We start from the raw sequence: 27,637 nt of genomic DNA, 5'->3' as shown, positions 1-27,637 counted from the left end.
GGTGCCCCCCTGATGAGCGTCACCCGGTGCGGACCGCCCCCCCGGTAGGTACGCTGCTGGCGGGAGCGGTACGCTACGGTGGCGTCGGACCCCGCGGCGGCGCCCCCTGGAGTGTGGCGCCTTGTGCGGTCGCACACCCCAAAGGCCAGCCCTGTCTATGTGTAATGCTATATCCGTGTTTAATGCTATGTCCCTGTTTAATGTTATCTCTATGTCTAATGATATGTCCATGTTAAATGCTATAGCCAGGTTTAATGCTATTCCCATATTTAATGTTATCTCTATGTTTAATGCTATGTCCCTGTTTAATGTTATCTCTATGTCTAATAATATGTCTATGTTTAATGCTATATTTATGTTTAATGCTATGTCTATGTTTAATGTTATCTCTATGTGTAATGCTATATCCATGTTTAATGCTATATCCGTGTTTAATGCTATGTCCCTGTTTAATGTTATCTCTATGTCTAATGATATGTCCATGTTTAATGCTATATCTATGTTTAATGTTATCTCTATGTTTAATGCTATGTCCATGTTTAATGCTATAGCCAGGTTTAATGCTATAGCCAGGTTTAATGCTATAGCCAGGTTTAATGTTATCTCTATGTTTAATGCTATGTCCGTGTTTAATGTTATATCTATGTTTAATGCTATATCTATGTTTAATGCTATGCTCATGTTTAATGTTATCTCTATGTGTAATGATATGTCCATGTTTAATGCTATATCCATGTGTAAGGCTGTATGTATGTTTAATGTTTAATGCTATGTCTATGTTCACTGTTATCTCTATGTATAATGCTATGTCCATGTTTAATTCTATATACATGTTTAAAACTATGCCCATGTTTAATGTTATATCTATGTGTAATGCTATATCCATGGTTAATGCTATGCCCATGTTTAATGTTATATCTATGTTTAATGCTATATCCATGTGTAGTGCTATGTCCATGTTTAATGTTATTTGTATGTTTAATGCTATGTTCATGTTCACTGTTATCTCTATGTATAATGCTATGTCCATGTTTAATTCTATATCCATGTGTAGTGCTATGTACATGTTTAATGTTATCTCTATGTGCAATGTTATGTCCATGTTTAATGCTATGTCCATGTTCACTGTTATCTCTATGTATAATGATATGTTCATGTTTAATTCTATATCCATGTTTAATGCTATGCCCAGGTTTAATGTTATATCTATGTTTAATGCTATATCCATGTTTAATGCTGTGCCCATATTTAATGTTATCTCTATGTGTAATGCTATATCCACGTTTAATGCTATATCCGTGTTTAATGCTGTGTACCTGTTTAATGTTATCTCTATGTCTAATGATATGTCTATGTTTAATGCTATATTTATGTTTAATGTTATCTCTATGTTGAATGCTATGTCCATGTTTAATGCTATAGCCATGTTTAATGTTATGCCCATGTTTAATGCTATATCCATGTGTAGTGCTATGTCCATGTTTAATGCTATGTCCATGTTTAATGTTATCTCTATGTTTAATGCTATGTCCTTGTTTAAAGCTATATCCATGTTTAATCTTATCTATATATGTAATGCTATTTCCATGTTTAATATTATCTCTATGTTTAATGCTATATCCATGTGAATGCTATGTCATGTTTAATGCTATGTCCATATTTATTGCTATGTCCATGTTTAATGCTATCTCCATGTGTAATGCTATATCCATATTTATTGCTATGTCCATGTTTATTGCTATGTTCATGTTTAATGCTATGTCCATGTGGAAGGCTGTGTCAATGTTTAATGCTATGTCCTTTTTTAATATTATCCCTATGTGTAATGCTATATCTGTGTTTAATGCTATGTCCCTGTTTAATGTTATCTCTATGTCTAATGATATGTCTATGTTTAATGCTATATCTAAATTTAATGTTATCTCTATGTTTAATGCTATGTCCATGTTTAATGCTATAGCCAGGTTTAATGCTATTCCCATGTTTAATGTTATCTCTATGTTTAATGCTATGTCCGTGTTTAGTGTTATATCTATCTTTAATGCTATATCCATGTTTAATGTTATCTCTATGTGTAATGCTATGTCCATGTTCAATGTTATCTGTATGTTTAATGCTATGTCCATGTTCAGTGTTATCTCTGTGTTTAATGCTATGTCCATGTTTAATTCTATATCCATGTTTGATGCTATGCCCATGTTTAATGTTATCTCTATGTGTAATGATGTGTCCATGTTTAATGCTATATCCATGTGTAGTGCTATATACATGTTTCTTGTTATCTGCATGTTTAATGGTATCTCTATGTTTAATGCTATGTCCATGTTTAATGCTATATCCATGTTTAATGTTATCTATATATGTAATGCTATGTCCATGTTTAATGCTATCTCCATGTTTAATGTTATCTCCATGTTTAATGTTAAGTCCATGTTTAATGTTATCTCTATGTTTAATGATATGTCCATGTTTAATGTTATCTCTATGTGTAATGATATGTCCAGGTTTAATGCTATGTCCATGTTTAATGCTATATCCATGTTAATGCAATCTCCATGGTTAATGCTATCTACCTATGTAATGCTATGTCATGTTTAATGCTATGTTCATGTTCAATGTTATATCCATATGTAATGCTATGACCTTGTTTAATGCTATCTAAATGTGTAATGATATATACATGTTTAATGCTATATCCATGAGTAATGCTATGAAAATGTTAAATGCCATGTCCTTGTTTAATGCCATGTCCAAGCTATGTTCTTGTTTAATGCTATGTCCATGTGTAATGCCATCTCCATGTTTAATGCTATGTCCATTCATATTGAACTGATGATGTTAAGCCTATTCAAGGGAATGAGCTTGCGATGGAGGTATAATCATCCACAGAAGCTTTGTGCTCCCGTGTTGTCAATTATGTTTTGCCTTTTCTTCTCTACAGGTATAAATACACAGTTAACCTCTTAGTGTCCAGAGGGAAGGACAACCTTTCAAGCCATGGTTCCCCAGAGGTTTCCCCCCCTTAGGGTGGTTTTTCCTCTCCTGTGTGCTGAAAGGTGACTCTTCGTGAGTCTCGAGGTAGCTGTCACCATGATCAGCTCTTTCAGGCCTAATTAATTGGACTATTAATTAATTAATGTTGTAATTAATAATAAATAAATTAAATGACCATTAGTTTCTGTTGTGGTTTTTTTTTATACTATTGACTAATAGTAGCTGTAACCATATGTAATAACAAAAATGAATGGAGTTTATCCAGACCAATGGATCGGGCCCAACCAGTGTGTACACTCAAGAGCTGCATGGCTGGCTTCCTCAGGGCCCTTTGCCAATGCACAGGTGTACAAAAAAAGACAATGTATGAATTTAAAAGGTTACAAAGTTGCATCAGTGCGTCTTTTTTCATATGTATAGACGTCACTTACATCTTCACACACATCATAGTTAAACATTTAGCGTGAGTAATGTTATAAAAAATACTAAAACCCCATATTTTTCAGATATATCTAATCCCTCATTAAATCAGTTAAATTGACAGAACATACCCCCAACAACAATTCAGGTGTCCAGATTGTATATGCATTTTGAGCATTTTAATTGGGCTTATAAGGTGTATATTGCTATTTTGGAACAGTTTTTTTACATTTAGTATGTTGAGTTTGTAACTGGAAATTTTAAACAAAGAAGCCGTAATCACCACCCAATCTAGGATATGTCACTAATGGCTTCAGGATACATTCCAGGACTTTCCTGAACCTTTTTCACCAATGCTTCTGTGTCGTTTAGAATTTTTTGGCACAGGTTATGTGTTATGGCAGAGAAATCGAGTATATGTTTTTTTTAGATTATGGAAATACCCTACATGCATAGGTTTCTTTACATTTTGTTTTGGAATTTGCCTGGAACGCTGCTTAGAGTTTTTATGTAGGTTATGTGCCATCAAAATACCCCACATTTTCATCTTGTTTTAATAAGTTGCAGCAATCCTACTGTTTTTTGTTATCTCAATTTAAATCTCCGTTTATTCAATGTATGCGTAAAGACAAGTTACAGTGTGTACATTAGAGGAATGGGAGACACCCCCCGCGTTTGCACAGTAAAACAACGGTCCGCTAAAATAAAATGATATTGGTAAGAATACCAGGGTCCGAAAGACTCTAGAATGAACAGTGGACAGTGAATAACACCAGATACGGAGAGGAGATCAACATAGTGTGATCGTGTCAGAAAATACAGTATTACAAAAATACAGCAGTATTAATAAAAAATAAACATAACTAAAACAGAATCCAAACACACCAGGATGTCATTGCTATCCTACTGTTAAAGCAAAAGCAGAACAATATATATTATTGAAAACATTTCCAATTCCCTAGTTTTGTATGATACAGAGTCCTATTAGAGAGGGGCAGGAAGGGCAGTGGTACCTAAGGAGTCTGTCCTAATACCTTTTTTATAGCAGACTTTTTGTGCGTTTGGTGGGGGGATCGTACAAGGAAAATGCCATTTTTGTCTTTGGATTAGGATGTTTCTCAAAATCTTAAAATGGAACTGTAGAAAAGTGTAGCTTTTTCCGGTTCCAAAATTATCTTAAAGCCCCTATGTATTAAACACGGCAACTTGGGTCAGGTTGATCACAACTTTTGTATACCATGTTGTGGTCTTGCGTAACACTAGGTAAGGCTGTTTGACTTTGATTGGAAAGGTATACCCCACCATGTTTTATTGTTATTGATAATGCAATTTGGTTTTGGGAACTGTGCATCACCCTTACCTCTGACATGTACCAGCACCAAAGTTTCACTGTGTATGGAGGAAAGAGCATACTCTACATGTCTGGCTGGGTACCTAACAGCCAGAATGTCTTCACAAAGCACTTTGGTTTGGGTACACCAATTGGTGGATGGAAGCTTTTTAGGCTGGGGTGTCATATATATATAAAAAAGTTAAACAACTCCAGGCTGGTATCGGAATTATCTACCTGGATACTAACGGTACGTACATTTCTAGTTTCCTATTTTTCCTTCTTGCTACACCCTGCACCCACTGATACTTTTTTAACCTGTTCCATGCCATAAGCACATAAGCTTTCTGGACCTCAGAGGTCTTTTCGTCAACATTTCTTCTGTAGGAGAGACCTCTAATGTCCAAACATACACCTATCAATATAAATCATACAACTTATGCAGTTAAGTGTCCATTTTGCTTGTGGAGCTCTGTAAGAACAATACCAAGACTTTGCTACACCTTTAATTTTATTTCAAATATTTTAAATACACAATAGATACTTAACATAGACACAACTGTACCATGGAACTGACAAAATGTTGATATTGTTATAAAGATACAACGCCTGGCTTCTTCAAAATATACATAAATAAAAATCAATTAATTCAATCTGAATCCCATTATGAGAAATGTATTCTTTGTTTTCATCACATTGGTTACAGATACAAAGGCCTGACAAATGGAGATATTATTTTATTGTGGGGCCTTGAACGGGTTTTCAGGTCTCCCAGGAACAATATGGGAGATAAAGGGATTAGCCTCAAACAGACCCCCACCTCTGATATTTTCCACCGACAGTCAGGCTGGAGCCCTGGCTGGACACCCTGTGGAGATAATCCTGTCTGGTATACATTGTGGGGCAGGAGGCTATTCTAGCCGCCCAGCAGCTCCAAAAGTAAAACCTGTATGTCCTGGTACTGGGCCTGGCGGTGTGGGTGGCAGAGGGCAGCTTCTGGGTCGGGGCAACAGGAAAAAGGGGTATAAAATAGAAACTGGGTTCCAGGGGAATATAAATATCCACAGCGGTGTGACTGAAGGGACGAGTCCGTCACACAGGTTATCAGAGAAATATAGAAAAGAGCATCTCTAGATAGCTTCACCCCACTGATGGGACTCTCCGGGCGTGGTTTATCCTTCTCTGTAACAAATATGTAACGGGCCTTTGAAGTCAGTTGTGGAGATGTTGTCATGTGTGTTCCGATTCACGTTGACACTTGAGACTCCTGTTTCTTCTGCGTACTGTTTGTAAGAGGAGTCACAGCCACCCCAACGCCTGTGCGAAGGACAAAGAACCACTTAAACAAGTGATATTCACAGAAAATATTCCATCTGAAGAAGAGACCCATGACTTTCTGAAAACCTTTGTAACTTTACATTGTTTTGTATGTTGGCCCAATAAAGTATCATCTTTGACATAATACCCTACTATCACCCTTTCAACTGCTGGGCTGTGTTAAAACACATTAAGAACAATCTCAATGCTCGCTTGACAGCCTTATCACACTAACATCAGCACTCACTAAATAAGACTGCAAAGTAAAATCTAGATCTAGGCTTTCCTGTGTGTTGGACATCACAGCAGGCACAGACCTCCCTAATACCCCTTTGGCCAACCTGTGTGACCTCTGGAGGTGTTATTATGTGAAGTCATGTCCTGGTACTCCAAGATTACACTCAGTACAAGGATGAGGAGGTAGGTTATGTGTCCCTCCCAAATATGTATAAGATCAGGGCAAAACTAAAGACATAGCTACATTTAAGTACAAATACCCCTTGAGGGCATACATATAATTACAAGTGAAAAAAAACAGAAGGTGCCAGTGCCTGACCTCATATCATGAGAAATAAGAAAATTATGGGGATCAGCTGGTCCCCCATCCTTAAAATCACCCTTATCTGTCTGGGTCTTCTGCAGAATCTTTATCAATGCCACATGACATACCTTTTTTATGATTGCCAGCAATAAGATAACAACAGATACCAGCATAATACTTCCTGCAATAGACACCATGATGATCTCATAGGTCCTGTTTGTATAATCTGCTATAACAAGGGCATAAAAAAGTAGTCATTTTCCTCTTCCCGTACTGCCACTCAAGAGTAATACGCAAACATGACCTTTTACAAAGAAAGAGAATATCGAAGTCCCTGCATGCCTGAGTTAAAAATCACACAGCAAGCCAAGCATAGTCAGAAAGACAATTATTTTACACTTTTATAGAAAGTGTTATTGTATGTGAATTAGCACTCCTTTTAACTTTTCTCAGAACAGCTGAGCTCACGAACATTAATGAAACATACCCCTGCTTGAGTATGGGTGACTTAATTCAGAAGTGTTGTATTTGAGTGCCAAGCTAGTTCCCAAGTGTATGTATAACTTAATATTAAAATTAATCAATCCTTGGTTAAGCCTCAACTACTTCATCTGGAAGGCTGTGCCATGCATCAACCACCCTCTCGGTAAAACTTTTGTTGTGTCATGTTTTGTAACAGCTTTCTAGAATGTTACCTAAATTGTGGTTCTCTCTCTCTCTCGCATTTAATATTTCAGCCCACAAAGAAAAAAACCCCTTTTTCGGAGTTTGTGTCTGCAACCATTTCGCTTCCAGAGTTTTCCAGAGCCATTCTGTAAAACAGCAACCAAAACATAATATAAAACATAGTAGAAAACACACACATATATATATATATATATATATATATATATATATATATATCCTATAGTACATTACTGTGGAATATGATGGTGCCACATAAGATAATTATAATAATAAATATTATTAAAAATGAAATTCAATAATTGTGTATTATCAATATATTGTTAAGATATTTATAAGACAAAATATTGCGCTATAATAGCATCAAAAAGCGTAGTGTAAGGATAGTTTAGTCACCTTAACACTTTATTTAGCAATACTTTAGCCTTCATATACTAAAGATTGTGTTAAGTATTTTTTCCACCCTTGTGTTTTACACTATTTTTTTGCCGTAACCAAACAAAATTATATTTAATTAAAATATATAAAAAATAGCATTGAGCGTTCTAGAATATCAACCTCAAAGCAAAACTCATACCATGGGAATGGGTGGTGGATAAGAGAACATCCTAAAATAAACACGTTAGTCTAATAAGAAAGCTATGACCCCTATACAATTTTTTTTCCATTTATATGACTAACATGGCTGGTCCTGAACAACATACGTGATCAGTAAATCTTGTATGTAATGAACGTAAATTACAGAGTGTATTTACCTGAAAAAGAGATGCTTCTGCCTCTATAGCCCACGGGACTCTCTGGCTCTCCTCTTTGATCTTGGGTGGTTTATGATATATTTTATGGCATAAGGTTAGCACCTTGAATCATTCCTTTACGCTCCTCCCCCCCCCCCTTACATTTTTTTCCAGCGGCTAATTATCAGAGATTAGATCTCCACCTAGAGGGGACTGAAGCTGGATTGGAGTCAACGTTCTGCTACCCTGGACCAGAAGGTTTATGTTGGCAGAGAGCTAAGAAAACAATATACCGTATATTATATATATATATATATATATATATATATATATATATTGTGACAAACCCTGTTGCATGATGGCCATACATGTCACATTTAGGGGTCCTAAGCACAGTCCTCTAGGACAATCAGAGTCGGGAACACCAGCTTTGAACAAAACAGCACTTTATTTTAATCACTTAAACCCCCAAAAACCAAATCATAAAAAGAAAACCTCCCAATTGGAGCCCTCTCTAACTGAACTATGCTGGTCCAGACTGCCCAGCCTAATCACCCACTACCTCAACCTTCCAGCCGGACCCAGCTACGCCAGGCTCTGGAAAACCTCCCCCAGACAACACACAAAATGTCTAGGCAGGTATTGCCTCACTTGGCTCAGGGATGGTCTTCTTGTTCAAGGCCTCTCCTTGCCCTGGGAGCACAGGGAACTTCCTCTTCCCCCAACAGTCTCTCTGATTATCAGGCTCCAGGGGTTTTTAATGTCCAGCACCTGTGCCTGATGCCGGCTCCATAGGAATCCCGGACCGGATCCTGCAGACTTCTAACCTCCTGGAAAAGCCGGCATGGATTTTCCACAGAATGGGGACGTAGCATTGGCCCACCCTGCTCTTCAATTGCTCCACCCCAGGGACCCATATTTATGATCTGGATAGCACCTGTACCGAAATGCCACACTAAGCATCTCCCTGGAATTTACACTGTCACAATATATATATATATATATATATATATATATATATATATATATATATATACACAGTATATATACTATACTGTTCAAAAGTTTGGGGTTGCTTAGAAATGTTCTTGTTTTTGAAAGAAAAGTATATATATATCTATATATATATATATATATATATATATATATATTAAATGGATCAGAAATCCAGTGCAGAAGGGGTTAATGTTGTAAATAACGATTAACTGGAAACGATGTAACTGGAAACGGCTGATTTTCTAATGGAACAAAGAAAACACATAATTTGGGGGCACAAATACAAGATCCATTCTACACCCAATTCCAGCAAATTTTAAAATTGCCCCTTTTGCATGTATGTAAAATACCGATCTCAAGTGGTTAGAAGATGTATACTCTGTTGACTTTAATGGGACTCCATTGAATAAGTGGTCATATTTATACAAACCTCAACGTATAAACCAAAAGAAGGCAAAGAAATTGCATTGACAAAACGTCCCGTCGAAAAGGGAAAAGGTATCTAAATATTATGAGAAAATCTGGTTTCCTTGGATCAATGGCACATACATTATCTGTTACGTATTCTAACACTATGAGGGTATTGGCGAAAGCTGACAAAACAACAGTCCTTAGTTCTATCCTATAACGGACAAGTAATCTAAAGTCACGCCACATTAAAGATGTTATTTTCTCAGTATGGTCTAGAGCAGACCTGGGCAAAGCACGGCCCGCGGGCCACATCCGGCCCGCTGAATAGCTCGGACCGGCCCGCAAAGAGTGTCCTGGTGACTCACCAATGAGTCCGGTGTCCCCCCCCGCCCCGGTCACTTACCTTAAACTCCTGTGTTGGAAGCGTTTGTCTCGGGTGCCGGCGCTTTACGCTGGGCGCCGGCATATGACGTCAGACGCCGGCGATCAGCAGTGAAGCGCCGGCACCCGAGACAAACGCCTCACGCTTCCAACACAGGAGTTTAAGGTAAGTGACCGGGGCGGGGGGGGAGATCCTGAGAAGGGGGGGTTAGGGAGTTAGAGGGGAGATACTGAGAAGGGGGGGTTAGGGAGTTAGAGGGGAGATACTGAGAAGGGGGGTTAGGGAGGGAGGTCTTACTGTGTGTGTGTGTCTTACTGTGTTTGTGTGTGTGTGTCTTACTGTGTGTGTGTGTATCTTACTGTGTCTGTGTGTGTCTCACTGTGTCTGTGTGTGTCTTACTGTGTCTGTGTGTGTCTTACTGTGTCTGTGTGTGTCTCACTGTGTCTGTGTGTGTCTTACTGTGTCTGTGTGTGTCTTACTGTGTCTGTGTGTGTCTCACTGTGTCTGTGTGTGTCTTACTGTGTCTGTGTGTGTCTCACTGTGTCTGTGTGTGTCTTACTGTGTCTGTGTGTGTCTTACTGTGTCTGTGTGTGTCTCACTGTGTCTGTGTGTATCTTACTGTGTCTGTGTGTGTCTTACTGTGTCTGTGTGTGTCTTACTGTGTCTGTGTGTGTCTCACTGTGTCTGTGTGTGTCTTACTGTGTCTGTGTGTGTCTTACTGTGTCTGTGTGTGTCTTACTGCGTGTGTCTTACTGTGTTCATAGCTTATTCAGTTATTGTAATAAATATTTTAGCCCATTTTTTAGCTCAAAATATTTTTTCCTTTTTTTTCTCCTCTAAAATCTAGGTGCGTCTTATCAGCAGGTGCGTCTTATAGAGCGAAAAATACGGTATGCACTCCGAAGCCTTGTTCATTTTGTTCACTTCTGTGCTGTGCTAATAGTTATTCAGGCCTTACTTATTCAAGCACCTCTACCAATGACGTAGGCTTGAATAACTTTATTAAACAGCACATAAGTTAACAAAATGGACAAGGCTTCGGAGTTTGTAGTTTGTAGAGGTCTGGCCCTCTAAAACCATTCCAATTTCTCATGTGGCCCCATGGGAAAATTAATTGCCCACCCCTGGTCTAGAGTATGTGCACAACAGGGATTTTTTTAATTATTTATTTACAGAGAAAGAATAGGAAATTATTACCTCCACAACCCACTCAAAGAGTTGTTTCTGACCTTCCTGATGCTGTGGTTTGTCCTCCCAGCTACTCACTAGAAACCCTTCCATGCGGAGTTGTTTAAAGAGTAAATAAGGTTGTATGAATGGTCCTATAGGGGAAAGATATTCATAAATTCAGTAAATGGAAACTGGATTATACATTGCCGATGTGCATAAGTGCTTCATCAGGTCGGTTTCTTTGTACCCAAGAATGACATGTGGCCACACCCACTCTTTGCCCACATTCCCTCCCACAAAAGACACTCTGGGACTAGCCCCACCCCTGTACTAAGCCACTCCCCCAAGAGGGAGGTACACCAAGTAGCCTGCCCTGTAAAGTTGCTAGGTACGTCGACTTTTAAAAAAAAATAAGCTTGACTAATCTCACTACATTTCCCTATTTTAAGATATAAAATAGTAACGTTCGGTCTAAATTACACAATGTTTATTAAAAACAAATGTTGTCTAACTCATTACATTTTACAGTAAATATAGGTTTGGATAACAAACAACTGATGATCATGCAGTAAAGATTAGTGTGAAATGTTGACAAGGTTGAAGTGAAGAAGCTTTAGGGCTTTCTGAATATTTTTAGGCGCATTCAGAAAGGTTTGTTGCCTAACCTACAATGGAGTTTAACCACATACCTGTTTGAGGCACTGAATCGTTGTACATGGAGATAGCCCCGCACACAGCAATTCTTCCAAAGTTTTTAATTTGTTGCAGAGCTGTATCTGCATACGTTCCACCAACCTTAAAAAATAAACAGATATATCGCATTGTATACACAGTTACACAAAGAGCCAGTGTGACCAATGCCCTATTTTAAATTAATATATATACATATATATTATATATGTGTGTCTGTGTAAATATAACATACCGTGTGAGTGTTAAACAAAAGAGGGCAGCACAAAACCTATTTAGAAGCTCTAAGTTTTGTAGTATTTAAACAGAACTCATTCAACTGTAGTGTTAACCCATCACAGATAAGTGATGGCAATGCTTTTGTCAATTCACCTTAACACTTTTACAATAGTTCATATAAAAATGAAGGACATATGAATGTGTATGAATGTTAATGCATATGAATAAAGGATATATTGAAAATAAAGTTTTCTAAAACCAAATATTTTTGTATAGAAATGTCAATTGGCAGTAATTACACAAAAGCATATGAAGTGCAGTATCTCTACTGACATGCCCCATGTTCTTTAAAAAGGGATTTTATGTTAAACCTCCTTTTATATTAAGAATATTTTTGAATGGTCATTACGACATAATAGTAGAAGCTAGGACATCCCCAATAAGGATGGTGCAGGAAAATGTCCCGCAGGAGTCAATGGGAGCCCACACAGTGCGAATGCATTCACCCAGTGCGTGTAAACTTATTACATGGTAGCATTTGTAACTGTACCAGTCCCTTCCAGAGGCCTCCAGTACTTTTCCCAATAACAGGGTTTTTTTGTCACTGACCCCTGCCCTTCCTGATTTGCAAACCTATAATGTTGGAGATTAAGGCACTGTTTAAAATGTTTCAAAAATATAAACTTACATTCTCAAAATAACAATCAAATCCCTCTGGAGATGCTTGTTTCAGAGCTTCCTCCAAAGAGCTCACTGTCTTGTAGTTAAAGGCTTCATCAAAACCAATTTCCTTTAGATAGGCAATTTTGTCATCTGAGCCAGCAGATCCAACTGCCTTACAGCCCTGAGCAGGAATACAAGTAGTTCAAATTAGCACAAGCAAAGATGGCTTTATTCAACATTGGAAATGTAATTTAAAGGTTGTTCACCGCAACATAGTTTTAAGACTTCATGTAATACTTTTCTACCTAATAAAAGTTAGTTGTCCTGGTTATCAAACCACAAATCACAGGGCACGATTGCAGCTGACTCAATGCTATCAGAGGTATGCGAGTTCTCTTATCAACAATACGTTCTTCTTGACCATTATGATTTACTTTGCCGTTTTGTGCATCAGCCAGAAAATCATGTAAGATTGGGATGATTATTGTCATATTAACAACAAAACCAACAAAGTGTTCATTGTATATAACACATTGGATTACAATCAAGCATTTGCTAAGCAAAGTTAACAAAAATGTGGAATTCCATAGAAAATGTCCGCTATAAAAATATTTTATAATAACATGCTATTACCAAATTATATGATAGATATGAGTTTATATTCCCTTAGTGAAGCATAGTGCCCACAGACAAAAAGAGAGTGAATTCACTAAGGACTTGGTCATCTCACAGTAGTGATGTATCCTGGCTTAGGGCGACTAGGTCTAGGGCAGCAAGTTCAGGGAGACAACAGTACCTCTGGTACAAAACTAGGGAGCAGACCATCCTCTCAGATGATCTAGCTCCTCAGTGAAAGTAGATCTTGCTAACCAACATTATGGATGTTGTGTCAGCTCAGCCCAGCCCCCATAGACTTCATTAAAAGATGATGCTCGCCTTTACGATGTGGTGCACAGCGTTATGACATCATATGCCTACGCACAGGCCCTTTTATTGTATTTGGGATGCCTTCTGCAGGGGTAGAGATTGAAGAAGTGGCCCTAGGCCAACTCCAAAGGAAAACACATCTCATAGTATTTACTAGACTTGCGCATTCGTCTTCGGGCGAACATGAAAACGAGCACGAAGAGGCCGTTTTTTTGTTCGTTCCGAAGACACGCCGAAGAGAATACAGTGCCGGCAAAACGTAGGAGAAGACGAAGACTCACAACCACGAAGAATCGAAGATTCTTCGTGATCGTCTTCGTTTTTGCCGCGCAGCCGCCAAAATTTCAAACAGGAGTGAGCTGATCTCGTCTGTCCAATCAGCTCACTCTTGTGACGTCACGCTAAGGGTCTCGTCCAATGCCTGTGCTGCTGTTTTTTGAATTCTGAAGGCGCCTTTATAAGACCAGAGCTTGCCTGAGAGATCCATTCATTTTTCGCTGTGACTGCTTTGGCAACACTGCTGTGCTGCATCCGAGCGTTACAGAGAGATTGTTCTGTTCTGTGTGAGACTGGTAAGCCTTAGCCTGCCATTTCTCACAGTGTACTTCATCCTCACTTCAGTGCTACTTAATATAATTAATAATAATAATTTGATTAATTTAATTTTTTTTTATTTAATTTGTCATCAACTGTAGTGTAAGTGCTGTTGAGTTGACAGTGCACCCAGTGTCTCAGTGCCTACTGCCTGTCCTGCTTAAATAAATTAAATAGAATTTATAAATAATAATTTAATAGAGTCTATAATTTAATAGTTCATTATAATATTATATATATATTTGTCAGTCATATATATATATACTATAGTATACTAGTGTAGAGTGTACTGTAGACATTCATCTACTAGTGTCTAATTTAAAATCAGTAATATTAATTAATATAATTAATAATTGAATTCATTATAAAATTATATATATATTTGTCAGTTATAGTTAGTAATAGTATACTAGTGTAGAGTGTACTGTAGACATTCAAGACATCTACTAGTGTCTAATCTAAAATCAGTAATATCAATAATTCTATAATTCTTTCTTATCTTAATAGTTAATTAAATTAGCTATAAATAAAAGTAATAATATTAATTAATTACTACTAGCGTATAGTTCAGCTAATCTTATTAGTACTGGTGCTGCAGCTCTATACTTTGTGCTTTGTTTTAGCAACAGCAAGAGACCAAGTCAATTTTTCTTAATTAATAATCTTTCATTTTATTTCATTTGTTTTGCTCACCTCAGTCCATCAGTGAAGTGAACTTGTTGGGCTAGTGAGTGCAGCCGCATAAGTGCTGTGTGTTTTTGTTCAGCAAGCAGTGAAGCTAACTGTTTTGCTGTGACATTTTATTTTATTTCTAATTCTTCTCAAGAAAAATTGACTGTGACGAGCTGTACTAAGCAAAGCTTCAAGATACTAGCTGTAGTACTAAAATAATTCTAATCTTCTTTAATCTTAATCTATAATATATTATAAATAATATATAACAATATAAATTCTAATTCATAATCTATAATATAAGTAATTCTAATTCTAAATTCTAATTCATAATCTATATTCTTCTATCTATAATACATAATATATAAGTAAATTATTTCTAATCTATTAATATTATATAACTTAATATTAATTAATAAATCATACTGAATCTGATTTAACCTCACTTTAGCTTAGTGGGTTTGAGAGCATCTGCCTAGAGGTAGACTTATAGTAAGGAAATATAGCTTTAGGCTAGCATAGTAGTAGGCTAAGCTCTTAGGCCTGTGTAAATTCAAATTAAAAATAAAATATAATTTAAATAACTTTAGCACTTTGCCAGATTGCACACAACAGCACAGTGCAGTAGTGCATAGTTTTACTTTTTAAGCAGTAGCACTGAAGAGAACTTCCTCTAATTTTTTTGTCTTTAATTCATTTTTCCTTTTTTTTTTTATAGTTTTTTAAACACTACACTACACTACACACACAACACAAAATTTGAAATGGATCCTCCTTTTGGGACTAAGGAGGGACAAGCTCCATCTACCACCACCACCACCACCACCACCACCAGTTCTAAGATGCAGCCTTTGCGTCAGTCTAGTCGGCCAAGTAGGCCAAGCTCTCGCTTATCATTTGGGGAAGCATTGCTTGAAGGATCATCAAGTAAAGGAAAGGCACCAAAAGCAAGCAGTAGTAGGCCCACAAGCTCTATGGTTTTTTACGGAAAGCCTAAAGCACCAGAAGCACGTTCAAAGTTAAAGGGTAGCACAAGTAGTACCAGCCCAGTGACTAAAAAGAAGTGCCTTTTGCCCCAAGCAGCATCTTCCCCATCCACAAGCAGCATGCAAGGTACCAAGCAGAGCCAAATTAGCAGCAAGACTCAGAGGGGTCCCAAACAAAAGCGATCTCATTCCTTTGTAGGGAAAACCACCCCCACCGCCTCTACCACCACTAGTGCTGCGCCTACTGTTCCCACTGGTACCGCCACGCCATGTCCTCCTAGTACCTCTAGCAAGCCACCAAGTCCTTACAAAATTTTTGTAAAGACAGTTAGAGAGAGGGCTACACATAGTGGGACTTCACCTAGCGAGGTAGCAGAGGAGCCTGAGACTGAGAGGCCAAGTGCAGAGTCTATTCTTCCTGCTCGCACTACTACTAGTCACGAGTCTCACGACGATATCAGTCTTAGCTCCAGCCTAGCAGGAATTCCATTTGATCTGGCTAATGAAGAGCTAGACTATGAGCCAGAGGAAGTAGAGGAGATGAGTGGTCAGGAATCAGATTCCTCAGGGAGCAGTGTCCAAATGACTAGTGCACAATTTTCCCCTGAGCCTCCACCTTCTCCGCTACGATCATCACCATCACCACCACCACCAGCAGCAGCAGCAGCAGCAAAACCTAGCATTTAGCAGTCCCACTATGGCCAGTACTGTTACCACCAGTCCCACCACCACTAGTTCTGCCTCTGTTCATCCACCCCGAGCAGTAGGAGCAGCACCCAAGGCACACTCCAAGGCTATGCGCGCCCCAATTTGGGAGCACTTTGAAAATGTTGAAGAAGGGCGCTATGGAAAGTGCAAACATTGTGGGAAGCTAATAAGCAAAGGGAAAGTGTCTGGCCATTTTACCAGTGCTAGCATGAAGCATCACCTCAGCACTCAACACAACGCTGTGCTATTGGGGAAAGATGCAGAAGTAAAACTTAGTGCAGGCAGCATAGCTGGTGGCCGTGGAAAAACCCCAACAGCTTCTTCTTCTGAGCCAATAGCAGCAGCAGCAGCAGCTAGTGCTGGCAGCCAGAGACCAAGGCAGGTTGGAGCACTGCATGTCCAGCCCACCCTGGAACAATTTGTGGCATTCCAATCCAAAAGGTCAATGCCCAAACAGCAGGCCAATAAAGTAACGCGACTGATTGGTCAGTTCATTGCTGTTGGAGGGGCATCCTTCTCTATGATCGAAGGGGAGCCTTTCAAACAATTGATGGCGGCTGTGGCTCCACAATATACAGTTCCGTCACGTTCCACTTTCAGCAGGAACATTGTCCCCTCATTGTATCGGTCCTGTGTTGCAGCAGTGAAAGAGGAGCTTTCCAAGGCTGCTGGTCAGTGTGCTCATTTCACTACAGATTTGTGGAGTGCACCTAGCGGCCAGCATGCCTTTCTTTCTTTGACAGCACACTGGTGGCAGCCCGGTGTGTCTAAGGAAGCTGCTGCAGCAGGCTACCGATCTTTCCTTCTCCATGCAGAAGTGATGGATGAAAAGCACACTTCCCAAAATATTCTGCATGCAATGAGGAAAATGTTTAGCCTTTGGGTGGGAGCAGAGGCGGGCACCAATGTTGAAGTTGGTTTTGTGGTAACTGACGGAGGTGCCAATATGGTGAAAGCGCTGCGAGATGGTCATATTGTTGGTGTGCGCTGTGCAGCCCACATCATCCATCTTGTAGTGAAGGCAGCAATGTCAGAAGGAACTAATGTGGCAGCAGTAGTTCTGTCCCGCTGCAGAAAGATCGCTGGGCACTTTCACCATAGTGTTAAGGCTAGCCAACTTTTGAGGGAAGAGCAAGAGAGGTCAGGTCTTCCCGTACACTGCCTACGCCAGGATGTCAGTACACGGTGGAACTCCACGTTAGACATGCTGGAGAGGATTTTGGAGCAGCAGAGGGCAATCCATAATCTTGCCTCAGAGCACAATATTGGGATTACCTCTCCATTGAATAGGGAGGATTGGACAGTGATCGCCCAGCTAGTGGCAGTCCTTAAACCATTCAGGGATGCCACAGAAAATTTAAGATCAAACACTGCCAGTCTGGCCCAGGTAATCCCAGTGTTCTCCCATCTAGGCAGCAAGATGGATGTGTTCCTTGGAAACCGTGAGGCTGTTCAAGGTGGCACTCTACATCCTGACGTAGCAGCCATAGCCAGGAAGCTGAAGGATCTGCTAAAAGTACACCTTCGCAAACGAATGGAAGAGAGTCCCGAAATAATGCTAGCGTGCCTTTGCAATCCAAGAATTAAGGGAAAGCTAGCTTTGAAATTTAATGTTCTCAGTAGCTACCGGGAGCAATTGGTCAACAAGGTGCGTGACTGGCAGTGTAAAATGGGAATGCTGTCCGAGGAGGGAGAGGTGCAGGAGGAGGAAGAGATGATGTGGTCTGCTACTCCTAGCAGCAGCATCAGCAGCAGTGCCACAAGCAGCACAACACAGCTGAGTGGAGCAGCTGCGTTTTGGGAAGAGGCACTTGGGAGTATAGTTGGACTATCTGACAGAGTAGTGCTGCTGAAATGGTCAAACTTTACCTCTGTGAAGTTCCTTCTGCGCCTAATGTTGATCCTCTTAGCTACTGGGATGAAAAGAAGAGTGTGTGGCCTGCACTCTCATGGGTTGCGCAGCAGCTACTATCATGTCCGCCAACCACTGTTCAAAGTGAGCGCGTGTTTTCTATGACTGGAAACATACTGAGTCCACAGCGCTCACGCATGGCACCTCATCTGATGGAGCAGATTGCCTTTCTTAAATTCAATCTGCCCAAGTTGGGTTACCCAGCTCTTAGCTTGGAAAGTTAATTTTTTTTCTCTGTAATGTTTAAGGTAGTTTCTCCCCCTGGTTGCACGTGTTTGTGGTGTGGCAACGTCTGCTACCTCCGCTGGTGTAGCCAATTTACGCTAGGGCCTAGTGTCTGAGTTCTGGAAGTCCGCTCCCAAACGCCATGGACTGACAGACTTTCATGCTTTGCCCTGGGGTGAAACAGGTGAGCGGGTCGTCAATTGCCCACTCATTCACCTTTTTCCGTTTCCAACGCTGCTGCTGGTGGTGGTGCCAGTATCTTTTGCCAGTTCGCTTCCTGGCTGAAATCATGCCTCAAATGTCCCTAATGGAGAGGGTAGTTTTCCCCCCTGGTTGCACTTGCTGCGGTGTGGCAATGCCTGCTACCTCCGCCGGTGTAGCCAATTTACGCTAGGGCCTAGTGTCTGAGTTCTGGAAGTCCGCTCCCAAACGCCAAGGACTGACAGTCTTCGGATGCTTTGCCCTGGGGTGAAACAGGTGAGCGGGTCGTCAATTGCCCACTCATTCGCCTTTTCCAATGCTGCTGCTGGTGGTGGTGGTGGTGCCAGCGTCTCTTCTCTGCCAGTTCGCTTCCTGGCTAGTGTCATGCCTTAAATGTCCCTAATGGAGAGGGTAGTTTCTCCCCCCTGGCTGCGTCTGTTTGCGGTGTGGCAACGCCTGCTACCTCTGCCGGTGTAGCCAGCTTACGCTAGGGCCTTGTGTCTGAGTTCTGGAAGTCCGCTCCCAAACGCCAAGGACTGACAGTGTTTGGATGCTTTGCCCTGGGGTGAAACAGGTGAGTGGGTCGCCAATTGCCCACTCATTCGCCTTTCCCAATTCTGCTGCTGCTGCTGGTGGTGCCAGCGTCTCTTCAATGCCAGTTCGCTTCCTGGCTAGCGTCATGCCTCAAATGTCCCTAATGGTAAGGGCAGTTTCTCCCCCCTGGTTGCACTTGCTGCGGAGTGGCAACACCTGCTACCTCCGCCAGTGTAGCCAGCTTACGCTAGGGCCTTGTGTCTGAGTTCTGGAAGTCCGCTCCCAAACGCCAAGGACTGACAGTGTTTGGATGCTTTGCCCTGGGGTGAAACAGGTGAGTGGGTTGCCAATTGCCCACTCATTCGCCTTTCCCAATTCTGCTGCTGCTGCTGGTGGTGCCAGCATCTCTTCCGTGCCAGTTCGCTTCCTGGCTAGAGTCATGCCCAAAATGTCCCTAATGGTGAGGGCAGTTTCTCCCCCCTGGCTGCGTCTGTTTGCGGTGTGGCAACGCCTGCTACCTCCGCCGGAGTGGCCAGCTTACGCTAGGGCCTAGTGTCTGAGCTCTGGAAGTCTGCTGCCAAACGTCTAAGACTGACAGTGTTTGGGTGCTTTGCCCTGGGGTGAAACAGGTGAGTGGGTCGCCAATTGCCCACTCATTCGCCTTTCCCATTTTTCACTGCTGCTGCTGGTGGTGGTGGTGCCAGCATCTCTTCCGTGCCAGTTTGCTTCCTGGCTAGAGTCATGCCCAAAATGTCCCTAATGGTAAGGGCAGTTTCTCCCCCCTGGCTGCGTCTGTTTGCGGTGTGGCAACGCCTGCTACCTCCGCCGGAGTGGCCAGCTTACGCTAGGGCCTAGTGTCTGAGCTCTGGAAGTCTGCTGCCAAACGTCTAAGACTGACAGTGTTTGGGTGCTTTGCCCTGGGGTGAAACAGGTGAGTGGGTCGCCAATTGCCCACTCATTCGCCTTTCCCATTTTTCACTGCTGCTGCTGGTGGTGGTGGTGCCAGCATCTCTTCCGTGCCAGTTTGCTTCCTGGCTAGAGTCATGCCCAAAATGTCCCTAATAGTAAGGGCAGTTTCTCCCCCCTGGCTGCGTCTGTTTGCGGTGTGGCAACGCCTGCTACCTCCGCCGGAGTGGCCAGCTTACGCTAGGGCCTAGTGTCTGAGCTCTGGAAGTCTGCTGCCAAACTTCTAAGACTGACAGTGTTTGGGTGCTTTGCCCTGGGGTGAAACAGGTGAGTGGGTCGCCAATTGCCCACTCATTCGCCTTTCCCATTTTTCACTGCTGCTGCTGGTGGTGGTGGTGCCAGCATCTCTTCCGTGCCAGTTTGCTTCCTGGCTAGAGTCATGCCCAAAATGTCCCTAATGGTAAGGGCAGTTTCTCCCCCCTGGCTGCGTCTGTTTGCGGTGTGGCAACGCCTGCTACCTCCGCCGGAGTGGCCAGCTTACGCTAGGGCCTAGTGTCTGAGCTCTGGAAGTCTGCTGCCAAACGTCTAAGACTGACAGTGTTTGGGTGCTTTGCCCTGGGGTGAAACAGGTGAGTGGGTCGCCAATTGCCCACTCATTCGCCTTTCCCATTTTTCACTGCTGCTGCTGGTGGTGGTGGTGCCAGCATCTCTTCCGTGCCAGTTTGCTTCCTGGCTAGAGTCATGCCCAAAATGTCCCTAATGGTAAGGGCAGTTTCTCCCCCCTGGCTGCGTCTGTTTGCGGTGTGGCAACGTCTGCTACCTCCGCCGGAGTGGCCAGCTTACGCTAGGGCCTAGTGTCTGAGCTCTGGAAGTCTGCTGCCAAACGTCTAAGACTGACAGTGTTTGGGTGCTTTGCCCTGGGGTGAAACAGGTGAGTGGGTCGCCAATTGCCCACTCATTCGCCTTTCCCATTTTTCACTGCTGCTGCTGGTGGTGGTGGTGCCAGCATCTCTTCCGTGCCAGTTTGCTTCCTGGCTAGAGTCATGCCCAAAATGTCCCTAATGGTAAGGGCAGTTTCTCCCCCCTGGCTGCGTCTGTTTGCGGTGTGGCAACGCCTGCTACCTCCGCCGGAGTGGCCAGCTTACGCTAGGGCCTAGTGTCTGAGCTCTGGAAGTCTGCTGCCAAACGTCTAAGACTGACAGTGTTTGGGTGCTTTGCCCTGGGGTGAAACAGGTGAGTGGGTCGCCAATTGCCCACTCATTCGCCTTTCCCATTTTTCACTGCTGCTGCTGGTGGTGGTGGTGCCAGCATCTCTTCCGTGCCAGTTTGCTTCCTGGCTAGAGTCATGCCCAAAATGTCCCTAATGGTAAGGGCAGTTTCTCCCCCCTGGCTGCGTCTGTTTGCGGTGTGGCAACGCCTGCTACCTCCGCCGGAGTGGCCAGCTTACGCTAGGGCCTTGTGTCTGAGCTCTGGAAGTCCGCTGCCAAACGTCTAGGACTGACAGTGTTTGGATGCTTTGCTCTGGGGTGAAACAGGTGAGTGGGTCGCCAATTGCCCACTCATTCGCCTTTTCCATTTCCTTTTCCATTTCCATTTCATTATTTTCCTTCTGATACACAACCAACCAACCAAACATAACACACACAATAACACAAATAACACAGTGACATAATACATAACACATATAACACACAGTGACAACACACATAACACACATAACACATACACGTACAATGCACAAATCACAAGGACCTTTCCTCTTGTTATTTGTCCTGGCCTTCACTTCTACACTCACTAGCATTAACGCTATAACTCACACTTCATACTATAACATTTTTCCATCCACATACCTGCCAACAGACCCAACTTTTTCAGGGACAGTCCTGCTTTTTTCCAGTCCTGTCCCATCTAATTTAGCTATCTAGGTATGCAAAATACACGTTGGTAGTTATAGCTCGGTAGGTAGCACTAGTATAAACATTAAATAAATATAATAAAGTACTAAATAATAAATCTAACTTTAAAATACATTTAAATAAACCCCTTAATTTTTTAAAACCCCTTAAAATTAAAATTAAATTATTATTTAGACATAATACATCTTTAACCAAACCAGTGCACTGCTACTAATCTTAAACATAACCGTACATTAACCCTAAGCTATTTTTTAGTTCTTGTCCAACATTTTTCCATCCGCATACCTGCCAACACACCTAAGATTTTGGTGGACAGTCCTGCTTTTTTCCAGTCCTGTCCAGTAAAAGTTGGGTTGTTGCAAAGTATGCCATTGTGAATAGGTAGCAAATGTTAGGCATGTATTACAAGTGGTCCAAAATCAATTTAAAAATTTAAAATAATCCCTATTCTTTTATTAAACATCTATGGATGTGTGACTGTGTATGATAAACAGAGGCCAAGTTCCTTGGAGCATTTGTCTCTAGGTCATTTTGTGTACAGTACACCTCAGTACGTGTGTGAAACTCTATTGGTCGTTTCGGCAGGGGGCTGGCCTGCCATCAACGAATGAAGTGCGTTCTGCAATTCACTTGTTGATGCCAGACCAGCCCCCTGCCGAAACGACCAATAGAGTTGCACACACGTTCCTTCACGGCAGCTGCTGCTGCTCCGATGTGTTGTTAACCCCGTATTAACCCCTGCTAGGCAACCGGGAAGGAAACGAAGATTAAACGAGCACGAAGAATGTCCGCGAATATTCGCCCGAAGAGAAGACAGGAACGGGCGAATATTCGCGGAATACGAAGGTTTTTTTCCCCCCGAAGACGAGCACGAAGACGAACACGAAGAGCCCCCTGGTGCCCAAGTCTAGTATTTACTATTGAGTGTTAGGCGTTATCTCAGAGAAACTTGTCAGGTCTCTGTGCACCCCCACTTTTCCATCCACTGCTCATGATCATGGATATCTAATGGCAAATGCATAGAAATCATAGTGGTCACAACCTAGTCAGTTGCTCTTAGTTTACGTACCTTGATTTTGTCAATCTGTCCAACTACAGAGCCAACAGCTCCAGCTGCACAGTTGACAAGGACAACTTCCCCGTGTTTTGGCTTGCATATTTCTAACAGGCCAATATAAGCTGTCATTCTATGGAGAATATAAGAAAACATAAAAAATGGTAGATTCCTCCATATTGTTATGTGAAAATTATTTAATATATTAGATGGTCTGGATTTAATATTTTAAATTATTTTTAGCCTTTTCCCTGTTTGGGTAACCTAAGCAGATAGACTGCACGCACAGCCCATGCAGGTGATAATGCACATTGTGGCATATCCAAAGTCAGGTATATAGTAAGAAAATACACATTCACACAAATATGCCATTGATTTCCACCCCTAGCCCACACAAAAGTGTTGAGGGTTATAACTCATCATTATAACTCAAGCTGAGGGCCCTGTGCCAATGACTTGTGACTGTTGTCCATAAAAGCATATAAGGTAATTTTTATTTAAACAATATTACTTATATAAATGTAAGTGCCAGAATGTGTTTTTTTATTCATTTATTTTGGGAAGGAAGGAAGTTTTGACATTGGGAATTGGGGCACTGCTGACATCACATTGATAGATGCATGCAGAGATCAGACTTTTCTAATCTTTATTTTACATATAGAGAAGCTGTCAGTCAGCCACTGACATCACAGTATTCTCCCAAACTAAGCCTCATATATAAGTCTAAAAGCCTCACTTAAAAACACAAGCCTTCTGTGTATAGGCAATAGAATGCTGCAGGCCCATTTTTCTGTTATCACTTTTAGCAGATATGTGGTTGGCACTTTGACCTTGCAGTCAACAGGTTATGATTAATTTATGATTGTAATTTATGCTGGACTATGGACTAATGAGAGTTGCTATTGGAATTTACCCAGGCATGCCTAGTACTCCCAGCGCCAATGACTTGGGAAGATTCTCTGGCCAGTTAGAAGGCAGTGCACGAAGCCCTTTACCATCTGATATGAAACGAGTTGTCCACCCAGCATATGCAACAAAATAGCCACCTACAGGGAAGTCAGGATTTTTACTTTCAATAACCCTGAAAACAAGGAGAAAACATGGTCAGCAAAATCAATTAATGCAGCGAAAGCAATAAAATTCATATGGCCATATTTATAGAAGATCAAGAAACTGGGTAATAGGGACTATCACAGCTTGGCATCAGTGATGTTCCAACTCTACATAGGGATTCTCCATAGCAGAGCCTGGATTATTTTAACATTAACGAATTATACAGTTATTAACAGTTATGTGGATATTAAATACAAACAGCCTTTTGCACCACCCTTTAAGATGGATTTTCAATAATCTATTAATTGCCATAAGATTTGTTTTTAAATGCACCACAAGAGGTTTAATGTTTATAATAACATTGACAATTTTCTGGTAGAACAAAATATACGTGACAGCGTTCTAATCTAATGCAATATTATGACAAGCTATAATGATGTTTGGAGAGTGGGAGAGTCTGGTTATATGCAGTATTTGGTGTGTTGGTGTATAGTGTTAGTAACTGGTCCGAGTAAATGTATGTGTGTTAGAATGTCAGGGATAAGCCTCGACTTATTGGTTCGAGGAAGAGGATGTAGACTTGTGCACGTACTGTGTGCGGAAACGTTAGGGTGAGTGGGTGTTAGAGCAGGTTTGTCCGTTAGTATTAGTGTGTGTTTACGTTACGGGGGATCCAAACAAATGCAGCACCAAGATGTCACTACCCCTAGGCTCGCCTCTGACCTTAGCTATATTACAAATAAGGAATGTACAATTAAGTGAAAGAAATATAATGCAGTTGTTTTATTAAAGACACTAATTCGCTTGAAATTTACCTGGCAACTTGTGATCCCATCATAACATCACCATCCTTCAACTTTAGTTTGCTGTATGGCCTGGTAGAAAAGAAAACTCAGAAAAGTTAAACACACATATTAAAAACAGTATAAATATTAGACTTGGGCACCAGGGGGCTCTTCGTGTTCGTCTTCGGGGAAAAAAAAAATCTTCGTATTCCGCGAATATTCGCCTGTTCCTGTCTTCTCTTCGGGTGAATATTCGTGGACATTCTTCGTGTTCGGTTTTTCTTCGTTTTTTTCGGTTAAGGGGTTAATACGGGGTTAACGCGTACCGCAGCAGCTCTGGCGCCAGGAGTTTAAATGTCCGTATGATCAACTCTATTGGTCGTCAGCAGGGGGCTCGTCTGCAAATGGTTGATGGTAGACAAGCCCCCTCCTGGCGACCAATAGGGTCGCTCGTACAGACTGTTAAACTCCTGTGCCAGAGCTGCTGCGGTACGCGTTAACCCCGTGGTGCCGTAACTTGTCCGGCAGATACCATTGGTCTCCCTGTTCTATCATTTATTAACTGATAGAACAGGGAGACCAGTGGGATCTGCCGGACAAGTTGCTTCATTAACTTTTTAAAGTCTGTACGAGCGACTCTGTTGGTCGCTCGTACAGACTTTTAGGCTCCTGGTGCTGCAACTTACCCGGCAGATCCCACTGGTCTCCCTGTTCTATCAGTTAATAAATGATAGAACAGGGAGACCAGTGGGATCTGCCGGACAAGTTGCTTCATTAGGGGTTAACTTTTTAAAGTCTGTACGAGCGACTCTGTTGGTCTTCGTCTGTTGTGTCTTCGCCTACGTTTTACCGCCGCTGTCTTCTCTTCGGCGTGTCTTCGGAACGAACACGAAAACGCACTCTTTGTGTGCGTTTTCATGTTTGCCCGAAGACGAATGCACAAGTCTAATAAATATATTAAAATGGAAAGTAAGACAAAATGGCAAAGAGGTCTATTCACTAAAAAGCTGAGTGGCCAAATGAGTTATGTATTTACTTGACCGACCAGACCCATCTGAGGTGCGAATGCCCTCATATGCTAACACTAACAAAGTCCCCATGTAGAATACTTGGAAAAGAAATGTAATGAATTAGTAACTAACAACCAGTTAACCAAAAGGATTGTGTAAACATTCACCATCCCATGTGAAGTGTAGTAAAGAGTAACCAGTGGGGGTTAACAGCCCACCAAGTTCTGCCACCATAGGCCTTGGCTCACTAGAACATGCTACTGCTCACTGAGTGCTCTACCATGCATTCTTCTTTAGTTAGAGGTGTCAGGGAACATGTACTGTCCCTTTAAGAAAAAGCTTGTTGCAAGGTATGAGGAAGATTTTGTGACTCCTAACTTGACAGAACGAGAAACAGCTGGAATGTAAACAGCCTGTTTTTAATGCCTTGATACATTATACGGATTCATGGTCAAAACATGTAGATGACTATGAAGATTTTGCTTTCTTACTTTATGTCAAACTTGTCTGAACGGTCAGAAATTGATAAGTCCGTTGAACTTCTGAAATACCCAAACGCAAGGTGCTTCTTCAAAGGATTAAAAGAGGTTCAGAATGGAATGCGTCACTAGTTGCCATGTCTGTCCCTACATGGAATCCATGTTTCGCACACAAAGAAAACATGGAAAAGCCTAATATTAAACTTCAAAAACCTGCAGAAGTACTACAATGCTTGCCTTTAGAAAAAATCTTTTTTTGAAAACAATTTATGGACTTCTAAGAAATAAATTATGATTTTCAGCGCAAACATTAAATGGTTGAGTTTAGACTTTTTGAAAAAGTTCTCGAAGCATAAAACTATTTCCGCGTAGATTAATTCCTCTAACAAATACAATAGTTAATACCTGATCACAGATACATGTACCAATGTGGATGCATAAATAATCAGGACCATTACTAATGATAATGGCAGCCTGGGAACCAGGGGCGTAACACTCATGGTCACAAGGGTAGCAACTTGGACAATTGATGGGAGATTATGCAATCTAGACAGTAGAGAAAAGTCATTTTCTTAATTGGACTATATATAAGGACTGTTGAAGGGGCAGGGTTTAAGCACCTGAGGAAGCCCATTGGGCGAAATGTGTAGTGCACCAGGAAGTAAACATTAACCAGAAGTCTTGTGGGACACTGTACCACACGGCTGGAGGCTGGAAGTACACGGTGCTATCGGCAGCGTAAGGCCAGGTTCTTCCCTCTGGAGCATGTCTTCATTTGTTGTAAATGTAAGATGTGGATTGTTGTTTTGGGAATAAAACTTGTTATACCTTTTTAACCCCGGCCACTTTGGTCTGGTTGTCATTTTGAGCCATTGATTTGGCTGATACTGTGCCTGTGGTGATCCTGGTCTCTTGTGGGGTTTCCCTATGGCCAGAAGCTATTTATATGGTCACCTATAAATCCATACTTAAACATTGTTGCACTATATGTATATGGGTTTATATATGTGGGTTTATATATATTAAGACAAACCCTGTAGCAGGAGGGCCATACATGTCACTTTTAGGGGTCCTAAGCACAGTACTCTAGGGCAATCAGTCTCGGGAACACCAGCTTGTAACAA

General features: G+C 41.5%; 1 protein-coding gene across 1 annotated transcript; it reads right to left on the bottom strand.

The window, feature by feature from the left end:
• Window positions 1–5,990: 5,990 nt before the first annotated feature.
• On the bottom strand, window positions 5,991–27,386 carry LOC149273390 (prostaglandin reductase 1-like). The gene is made up of 9 exons (XM_089506376.1): window positions 27,342–27,386; window positions 26,526–26,602; window positions 25,055–25,114; window positions 24,100–24,267; window positions 23,202–23,319; window positions 12,577–12,732; window positions 11,669–11,774; window positions 11,007–11,131; window positions 5,991–6,083 (listed from the first exon to the last, which is right to left on the bottom strand). The coding sequence occupies exons 1-9, from the start codon at window positions 27,384–27,386 to the stop codon at window positions 5,991–5,993; spliced, it is 948 nt and encodes a 315-aa protein (XP_089362502.1).
• Window positions 27,387–27,637: the final 251 nt, after the last annotated feature.

This window comes from Sceloporus occidentalis, unplaced genomic scaffold (assembly GCF_023333645.1).
Source record: "Sceloporus occidentalis isolate IW3139 unplaced genomic scaffold, rSceOcc1.0.p SCAF_380, whole genome shotgun sequence".
Taxonomy (NCBI): Eukaryota; Metazoa; Chordata; class Lepidosauria; order Squamata; family Phrynosomatidae; genus Sceloporus; species Sceloporus occidentalis.
This window is presented reverse-complemented; position numbering and strand designations above follow the sequence as displayed.

Bases quoted from the DNA above. Each gene is read 5' to 3' on its own strand.
- LOC149273390 (XM_089506376.1), bottom strand. From the start codon at position 27,386: ATGGCTCAAAATGACAACCAGACCAAAGTGGCCGGGGTTAAAAAG. The intron at 26,603-27,341 runs GTATAACAAGTT...AATCCTTTGAAG, and splicing joins AAGTGGCCGGGGTTAAAAAG to AAGCACCTTGCGTTTGGGTA. The intron at 12,733-23,201 runs GTACGTAAACTA...ATTCCTGCTCAG, and splicing joins GACAGATTGACAAAATCAAG to GGCTGTAAGGCAGTTGGATC.